The 10,061-nt window shown below is 34.8% G+C and overlaps 2 protein-coding genes across 6 annotated transcripts in view; one reads left to right on the plus strand and one right to left on the minus strand.

The window, feature by feature from the left end:
• Window positions 1–10,061, minus strand: part of lrrcc1 (leucine rich repeat and coiled-coil centrosomal protein 1) — a 280,861-nt gene that overhangs the window by 254,010 nt on the left and 16,790 nt on the right. The window lies entirely within an intron of this gene.
• Window positions 3,783–10,061, plus strand: part of otulinb (OTU deubiquitinase with linear linkage specificity b) — a 10,320-nt gene continuing 4,041 nt past the window's right edge. The window contains exons 1-8 of one of the 5 annotated variants that reach the window (XM_087238436.1): window positions 3,783–3,812; window positions 4,135–4,310; window positions 4,430–4,621; window positions 6,003–6,073; window positions 6,154–6,260; window positions 6,349–6,489; window positions 8,931–9,047; window positions 9,745–10,014. In XM_087238436.1, the coding sequence (XP_087094562.1) occupies window positions 4,237–4,310; window positions 4,430–4,621; window positions 6,003–6,073; window positions 6,154–6,260; window positions 6,349–6,489; window positions 8,931–9,047; window positions 9,745–10,014 (972 nt within the window). In that variant the 5' untranslated portion in view covers window positions 3,783–3,812; window positions 4,135–4,236. Of the gene's footprint in view, window positions 3,980–4,134; window positions 4,311–4,429; window positions 4,622–6,002; window positions 6,074–6,153; window positions 6,261–6,348; window positions 6,490–8,930; window positions 9,048–9,744; window positions 10,015–10,061 lie in introns of all 5 variants that reach the window. The other 4 variants (XM_087238437.1, XM_087238438.1, NM_001166015.1 and 1 more) reach the window with 4 other exon arrangements.

Raw genomic sequence — 10,061 nt, forward strand, 5'->3', positions numbered from 1 at the left:
ACCCAATCAGATTCGAGAACCAGACAGAACTGTTGTATGTATGTGTGTATGTATGTATATATATATATATATATATATATATATATATATATATATATATATATATATATATATATATATATATATATATATATATATATATATATATATATATATATATATATAATTATGAATAATGTTTATGCTTTGTTGCACCTTAATTTTAATTACATAAAATAAAGGTTACAAAAGTGATGCCAATGTAGAATTTGAATCCTCAATCCTTTAAGCAACTAAACATTAAAAGACCCAAAAACACTTTCATTCATTTAAAAAAATGAACTTTTCAGCTATAAAGAGCAATTTTGGAATGTAAACTTGACACATTTCTCATGTAGTTCTTGATGTCAATACTTTATATTTATTTTTAACATAATAAAAATTTGAACTCTATGAGTATGAAAAACTGTTTATTTATAACTCTGCAAATTTGAGTTCTGTTTCAAAATATATATTTTTTTATGCATACAAATTTTGATGCAGAGCAATGCATTGTTGCCTTTAAACAGTTTTGGACTACTTTTGAACTAGCTTGGAATTGCAGTTTGGTGGTTTGATAAAGACTTGGCAACCCATGGGGGAAAGTAAAGGTTTTGAGATAAATGTCACAATCATATTTTTATTTCTCAGTAAAAACGAGATTCCATCCCATGATTTATCACCACCAGAAACTTTACTCTACAATTCCAATCAAACTAAGTGATGACATCTAGTGGATGAAAATATCCTGCACAAAGATTTGCAGGGAACTGTAACTAGTGTCAATATAAAGCTCTTTTTTTGGTCAGAATGAGTTTAAATTCACACGCGTGTTTCACTGCTTATATTTTGAAATCAGACAAAACTGAAATATGGCAGAAGCGACAGTGTGATGTAAATCATATATATTTTTAATCAGACACTAATGTAACTAAACTACCCTGGTGATGGGGGATTGCTGCATTTCCACACCATCCAAACAATAAAGAATACAAATGATTTCATATGAGATAGGATATTGACCTCGGAATCCAATGAAGTGGGAAATAGATGACTTGCTTTAAAGGACACAAATGAGATTCGATACTGCACAAGGATATATCAGATTTTATTACAAGGACTTAGATAATGAAGGATGTGTATTCTCCAATGGGTTTCTCAAGCCTCACAAAGAAATGAAGGTGTACAAGCAGACTTTAAAAGACAGTTTATAGTTTACAGTTTTAAGTGTTGCCAGATCGTCAAATATTATTTAATAATATTTAAAACAAATTCAGCTTAAAATTGTAATATAGTCTCACATAACAAAATACAATATATAAATATGTAATTTATTTAAGTCTAAAAATATATTTAGGCTACCCAGCCTATAATGTATGCCATTAATAAAAAAAAAAAACAATTATTAATGGGGTTTGCCCTTAGGCAAAGTCCATTCTTACTATTGTGGTTTATTATTCTTAATTCTGCCAAAAGTTCGGCGCGTAACTTGTCCCGCAGCTTTCGCCCCAGACCCTTGAAAGTGGTGTCAAATCGTCCGGTTCTATCGGGAATGGTGTGCTATGACTTTTATAAGCGGTGGGGGGTTTTTTGGCCCCGCAGGGGCCAAAAAACCTGCCCAAAAATCCCATAGACTTAACATTGAGCCGAACTTTGACGAATCACAGCGCCGAGTGTGAATTTCATAGAATTATGGGATTCACAGCATCTGTAGGGGGTTGCAGCCTAAGTGAGAACATACCTCGCAAGGGGGTATAAGTTGCACCTCTGGGGCTCTAGGACGTCCCAAAGTTCTCCCATTGACTTACATTGGCCCCATTGACTCCCATTCATTTTTCTAGAAGAGCACTAAACGCGCCGCGAAATGGGACGACCTTTAAAGCGTTGTAGCGCCAAGTGTGAAATTCGTAGAAATATGGGATTCGCAACATCTGTAGGGGGTTGCAGCCTGTATGAGAACATACCCCAAAAAGGGGTATAAGTTGTACCCCTGGGGTGCTAGGACGTCCCAAAGGGGTCCCCATTGACTTAACATGGCCCATTGACTCCCATTCATTTCTTGACTCACATGTCAATCACATTACATAGCAGTGTCATACAGACTTGAGGGTAGGCTTATTTGACTGAGGCAACCAATCAGCATCTCAATATGATTTTGAAGCTCACAAGCCACGCCCCCCCAAACCACTTAAAGACCCCTAATAAGTGTCCCATTGACTTAACATGGGGTGGGATGTCCCATTGCAGATCCCATTGACTTCAATTATAAAGTTCACACATCTATAACATTACATAGGAGTGTCATAGAGACACAGGGGTGGGCTCATTTGACTCAGACAACCAATCAGCATCTCAGTATGATAATGAAGCTCACAAGCCACGCCCCCAAACTGGTCCCATAGACTGCCATTATAACTGGCCTACATGCATATCTTTGCTTAGCAGTGTCCTATTGGCTTCAGGGATGGCTCATCTGACTCAGACAACCAATGAGCATATCAATATGATAATGAATCTCACAAGCCACGCCCCCAAATTGATCTCATAGACTGCCATTATAACTGGCCTACATGTATATCTTTGCTTGGCAGTGTCCTACTGACTTGGGTGTTGGCTCATTTGACTTAGACAGCCAACCACATTCAAGTTCACTCTGTAACCTCGCCCATAGCAACAAAACAGAGTACCCTAGCAACCAATCATCAACAGCTATATCTCAGCATCGGAACATCGTAGAGACTTGGTGATTGGCTCGTTTGAGTCATGCTAGCAAACGGAACTTCCTGTATGCTACACATGCAAGCAGTGACTAGCTACATGCTAATATTGACTAGCCAAGTACTGTAACTTGCTAGAAATGCTTACTAAGTATAAATATTTCATCAGGCATGTATGTGAGGCTTGCCTAGTAACCACCCAGGGTACCCTAGCAACTGCCTAGCAACCACCCAAATTACCCTAGCAACACCTTAGCAACCACCTAGCAACCACTTAGGACACCCTAGCAACCACCTAGCAACACCTTAGCAACCACCTAGCAACCACTCAGGACACCCTAGCAACCGCCTAGCAACGCCTTAGCAACCACTTAGAATACCCTAGCAACCACCTAGCAATACCTTAGCAACCACCTAGCAACCACTCAGGACACCCTAGCAACCGCCTAGCAACATCTTAGCAACCACCATTTCTTACCTTTCCAGTGCTATTGCCCAGTTTAGTACCATTTTGTACCCCATCGATTTGCCACGCAAACCCCATTCACATTTCCTTTAGGAAATGTACAATTCTAGTTATTTATTACTATTTTTATTTTATTATGAAAAAAGCTATATCCCAGTACTGGATTTGGATTACAGCTGAAAGGCCATCCGCTGTGTAAAACATGCTGAATAAATTGACGGTTCATTCCGCTGTGGTGACCCCAGATTAATAAAGAAACTAAGCCGAAGGAAAATGAATGAAAAAAGCTTGGTTCATACGCAGATATATGTGATTGTGAATCATAACAAATATCCTACAGTATTTTCGAGAGGGGTCTGACTGCATTTCGTCCAAAAATATCTTACAGCAAAAGCGCAGCAACATCCTGAGTTTTCAATAAAATATTATTTTATAGTGTCATAATAATAAAACACAAATATGCGGTTATTTTTCAAAAAGGTCCAAAATATATTGAGACGAACTTTTAAAAAAGAAAAGTGGGCATGGCAACACTTTGCGGCAACGCGCCGAAATACTACAATTCCCACAATTCCATATTCACAGGAAGTTTTCACAAGGCTCTTCCTATGGTAATCCTCATATATTTTGTAATTGGTGTTTGTGAGGTCAGTAAACCGTAAAGCCAGGTAGGATAGTAGACTTTATCAGTTTTGTCTAAGAAGGCATTTAGTAAACCATTACGGTAATATTTATTAATCGTCACCTTGGTTATTTGAAACGGCTAGACCTGTAACTGGTGAGATAACACGCGGAAGTGCTTCTGTTCGGTTTATTTTGTCTGTTTATTCAACTCATATCTTAACTTCACATAACTTCTATTGTGGTGTGCAGAAGTGCAAAAGTAATGTGATATGTGTTTTTGTTGTTGTTTGTGTTTGCTCTGTGCATCAGCCCGTCATGCAGAGATGCAGCTCGGACCTGCCGATATGATTCAGGTATGAAGGATGTGCAAAAAGTCCAAGTCAAAACCATGAAAAAGCAAAGTCTGGTACAATGAAAAAATCAAAGTCTGGTTGTGATTCTGGCCTACAGCAGAGTCACAACAAAAAACCTAAAAAGAATCATGGGTATGCTTTAGTATTGGTCTTTATTTCAAATATATGTTGACTTTATGAGTCAGTACTAAATATGATATACATTAGCTTGTCTTATGCCATGTTAAACATAACTGTTGCTCCTCCCGTAGATCAACACCAGGTACTCCAGGTCAGAAAGCAGAAGAAAAGAGCCGGGCAGTTATTAAGGATGCCTGTTTTTCTGGACCTGAGAGAAGCACTAATTCTTCCTGCACTATGCAAAAACAACATGCTGATAAAAAGCCCAGATCTTCATCCCAAGAACATTTGATGAAGACATCTTCTGCTGAAGATGAGAAAAGGTACCCTTCTTGTTGGTACAACTATTTCTGTGCTGTGCACTATTGAGGAGGTTTGTTTTGGGGAAAGCAGGGTACAACCTGGGCCACATTTTACAAAAGTACTTCTTAAAGCAAAGACAAATTACAGTTGATAAAAATCAGAAATTATATTTCTGTGTGTATTCTTTGAAGCTAGATTGAGGTTACAGGCTTTCCGCGGGTCTTAAAATGTCTTGCATCCCAAAATCTAAATTTTAGGTGTTAAAATGTCTTACATTTACAGAAATAGTGTGTTGCAGGTCTTACATCTTTTTAAACAGGTCTTAATTCTCTTTTGTTCATGTATTGCTACCCAATCTTGTCTAAACCCATACAATCACCAACAATCTATTTCAATAAAACTAAAAGTGCTCCATGTATTTACTGCTGAGGTCACTGACCTGCACAGATTGTTGTGCATACAATTATATTATTATGCTTTTTAAAACTTTTAAACATTTGTTTATTTAATATTTTAAAAATTATTTTAAAGAAAGTTTATGTTGGAAAAGTGTATGGATACAAGTAGAGCTTGATGGGTTTTAAACTATTCTTATTTATTTTGCTAAGAAATATTGAAAATATTTATTTTTTATTATTCATTTATCTTGTAAAATATTAAATAATACATTTTTTTGATGGGGCAAATAAAAATCTTTTTCATCTGGACCATTTGACAAATTCCTTAGCCTTTAGCCCTTTCTGAGTCTAAAATTACGTTCATAATGGTCTTAAAGTCTTAAATTTAAATTGTCAGTGAGTTCTGTCTATGCAGATAAGAAGTGATAATTATTGTGCTCTAAGGGCTACGCTTTCCAGGTGCTGAGTCAGTCCAAAAAGCTTCCTGCCTGGCTACAGGACTCTGACATTGGTGAAACCCTGGGTTAAGATAGTATTGTTATGAGTTAAATCATTTGGGAATACATTTACATTTAATTTGAATTTCAAATGTTGCACTTGGATTTCAAGACGAAAGCTCACTGTCCCTTTTAGCGATTGACTCCACAGCAATTATTTCAGTATATTATCTATTTATTAGGTCGTGGCTGTTTTTCATTTGACATTTTATAGATTTTATGTGCAAAATTTTAACTTTAATGTAAAATATAGGTGTTTATATATAAAAAGTTAGCTTACCAACATTTTTTTTTGAAATTGAAAATCAGAATTGTTTTAAATAGATCACTAATAATTGTCCTATTAGGTTGAATAGACAACGGTTTATTGTAAAAGTCTGTTTTTAAAAAACAGAATCTTTTAACTATAATTTGTGCAGTTGTAATTGTTGTCACTATTTATTAGCTTAAGGAAGTGACAACACTTTTGTATGCACCATTGTGCAGTAAATCTTATTTTTTTATAGTGATTTGGACCTTTACAGAGGAGAAGAGGAGATAGCAGAAGAGCTGAAGAAGCAGCACCAGCCAGACTCGGGTATTCTGCCTGTATTTAAATGTTTAAGAAATATATGTGAGCTTGTTAAAGAAGTTAAAGATGTCTTTAATTTCAAACAGAGGCTGTTGTTGAAGCTCAGAGCAGCGTGTCAGCAGCTGAGGATCTTCAGACATACAGCGAGAAAGAGTGGAGAGGCAACACTACTAAAAGTCAACTCATACGAAAAGTGAGCATTCTTTTTTTCACACACATTACTTTGCATGATATTTTTAAATTATATTTTGTTATTTATAGTTTGCCTTTTTGTTTTTTAGGGATATGAAGCAATAGCCAGTGAGTTCCGTCTATGCAGAGTAAGAGGTGATAATTATTGTGCTCTAAGGGCGACGCTTTTCCAGGTGCTGAGTCAGTCCAAAAAGCTTCCTGCCTGGTTACAGGACTCTGACATTGTTAAGGTAATTTAGCCTTATTACTGTTTACTAGTGATGCAACAATACATTTAGCCCACGGTTTAATACATACCTCGGTTTTTTAACACTGTGTATTTTAACACTGTGGTTTTTTAACCAGGTTATCATGGCTTGACATGTGTTTTTTTATTCTGTAGGCAATAGGAACATTAAGAGGTTAAGGAGGAAAATATAAAAAAGATTATTTGCAATGCTCATTTTGTTTTACTTAAAAGCCAAGAAAAGTACACTAGTTCCTAGTGTATTGAATGAAAAAAATTAACACTGAAATCTCACAGCTGCTGGTAGCCCATGTACAAACTGTAGAACGCATACATTCCTACATTTTGAAAGTAAACATATTTGTACTTAAGTAAACATTAATAAACCATCGTAATTATCTCAGTGCTGAAAAAAATGTGAGACTGTAGTCTGTAACGCTGATCAAGTGCTTTTATAAGATGACAAAAGCCCACATCTCCAATCACCGAAAACGGCTGCAAATTATTTAGCAATAAACACCCGCACTGCCTTTGTTATTTTTATGTGTTTCTCGGAACCAGTTGGGTATGTTTACTGGAAAGATTCAGCGAGGGATTGTTGCTATTTGGAGGACTTTATTACCTTCTCTGCAATCCTGCTTTCAGACAGTGATATTGCTGGGTGATGGTGCTGCAGATGTGCAGTTATAGTTAAAGGTGTAAAACAATGCTTGCACACAGTTATTTTTTTGTTCAGTATTTTTTCTTTTATTAACATGATACTTACCGGCAATATCAAAATGTCCTCACACTGCAGATTTGAAAGACGCCAGCACTTCCTCATAATGTTGCCTCACTTCGCTGGCGCTTCCTTGTACTGTTCCCTCAGCTTCACTTCACCGCCGCTCACAATGTTAAAGTGTGGAATGATGATTAACCGGCCCCTAAATTTAGAGCATAGTGATTGGATATTTACTCGCGGGGATGAGTTTCCTCATCTCAGCTCATGGACTTGGAAGGACACACAGTCATTTCGGGGAGATATGAAACGCACATAAATTATTTAAACGCAAAACCGAGAAAACCGCAATTCACAAGTGTGTATTGAACCGTGGATGTCGTACCGAACAGTTCAATATAATACTGAGAACCGTAGCATCCCTACTGTTTACTGTCTATTTTTATAAACACATTAGCCGTTGCCTGGGTTTGTGGGACTTAAAAAGGTATTTCCAGAAGTTAAAAGATCTTAAATCAGAGCTGAAACAAATTTTTACATGTTTTTCTATACAAATATTTATCATAGAGAAGCAAAATTAGGATTTGAAGCCATATTTTCCAAGAAATCACAGTTAACAAACAGTTAAAAGACTATTACCTGACCTTACACTTAAAACAGAAATACGTAAATATGTTTTGAATTAAGCATTGCTGTAAAGTTGTTATAGGTAATTTTTTTGTTTTGTTCAAAATTTTAAAAAAAATCATTGTGGATCCATCTTCAAAACCATGTTTTGGCTGCATTTAAACTGAAACAAAAATTGTTTCTTACTTGAATCTGACTTGAATCTGATTGCAATTTGTTGCAGGCTTAAACAAAAAAAACTGCACAAGGTCCATTTTTGCATAATTTCCGAGCCACTTAGGAATGCCGTTGTAAATCAAATACTTATGTTATTTCCAAAGTCCAATTTAGAATATAATGATAGTTCATGATTTGCCCATATAAATGGTGTTTAATATGGTTTTATAAAGCAAAATGGCCTATTTGCACATACACTATTCAGATGGAAGCTTTATATTTTGGTATGAGATTGCATGCATCAAAAACTTTTATAATTAAACTCACAGCTTCACTACATAGAGATGATAAACAGACACCGGTCAGTCTGTTTGTATCTTTCTGTCTGTCTCGTAAATTTGCTTTAGTGCAAAGAAATGCATGTGGACTTCTGTTTGTATTATTTATTTCTACATCTATACAAACTAGATAAAAACAAATGAAAATTAGGCTACCATTTGTCCTGGTATATATGAAGAGTTCAGATGCAAAAACTTTAAATGCCATCTGAAATCTTCTCCTAAAATGAGCATTTTTTTAGCCTTTTATGTTTATGTTCAGTTATTTAACTTTAAATAGGTTTTAAGCTCATTTGTCACTATATAAAGGAAAATTACCAAGCCTACACACAGAAGTAGAAAATGCTAATCTTTTAAGAAAATATCAAATGGCTTTTAGAAGGTTTTGCATCTTAACTTTTCATATTAATTCTTATTTTTAGGTATGGACTATTGTAAACAGATGTAAGATATATTTTGAAACACTAAAGTATTGCTATACGTCTCACTGTGGTTCTTCCAAGACATCCTTGTTCATTTAGGACCAGCACAAAGCAGCATGACTCATTTTTGCATATTAATAAATGTGACTGTTTTAATGTGATGCATTATGAATTTTTATTTTAGTGGCCAAAAGAATTGCATTCTGATGAGAATTTCTTAAAAGAGTGGCAGTTTCCACTTGAAAGCAAGAAGAACAATGTGCAGCATCTTGAACAGTGTCTGGACCTACTGAAGAAAAAGGTAAAACAATATAAATTTATAATTAAGATACACTACACTAAACTTTTTTATTATTATTTTTTTTAAAAATCTTTTTAAAAGGCATCTCACATGTTTGCAGATGATACATTAATTAAATACAAAAATAAGGAAAATTATTGAAATAACTATTTTCTGTTATAATGTATTTTTTTAATAAATGATAAAATGACATTTTGGCAAAAAAATTACTTAACCACAAAGAAATAATTTATACGTTGTTATCATCAGTGTCACATGTACCATCAGAAACTATTAACTTTTTTATACTTAAAAATAAAAATGGGATTTTTCATGTGTTTATATAAAAGAAGTTTATGTGATTTATAAACCTTCAGTAACATCAAAAAAGTCTTTACTTTTTGCGTTTCAATTACTCTCAAAAAATAGTTTGAAAAAATATTATAATATTTTTATATTTTCTGTTTTCTTTCAGATTTTAGTTGCGGTTTTAGTTTTTTTTAATTGATATTAGTTATTTTAGTTTAATATGAAAGAAAAAATAGTTTTCTTGGCAGCTAGCTAAAATATAATAAAAAAACGATTTTTGTTTTAAAAATTTATTTTATTTCAAGTAACAAATGTTTTTATTTTATATATTTAGGTTTTAGTACATGTATGTAAGTTTAGTAAATCTATCTATTTAGTAAATCTATCTATTTTATGATTTTTTTTATAGTGGCAAGAGGCAGTCCAGTGTAAAAGTCTTGCAGAGAGGGAGCGCATGAGCCAGCAGGTGTTCAGAGGTCTTAATGAGGAGTATGAACTTCTGGAAGCTTTAAAGTTCTTGATGCTCAGGACTGCTGCTCAATTACACTTAAATATGGAGAAAGGCTCTGATGTTCCAGAGTTCTGCTGGCTCCTCTTCGCTCGGGACTCATCTAAATGTCCTAAAACCTTCCTCACCAACCACCTGAGACATGTAGGCTTCAGCGGTGGCCTGGAACAGGTTAGCATGATGTTTCTAATTTGTGTTCACAAAAACATCTTTAGCTA

This window comes from Danio rerio, chromosome 2 (genome assembly GCF_052040795.2).
Source record: "Danio rerio strain M-AB ecotype USA chromosome 2, GRCz13ab, whole genome shotgun sequence".
In the NCBI taxonomy this organism is placed as follows: domain Eukaryota; kingdom Metazoa; phylum Chordata; class Actinopteri; order Cypriniformes; family Danionidae; genus Danio; species Danio rerio.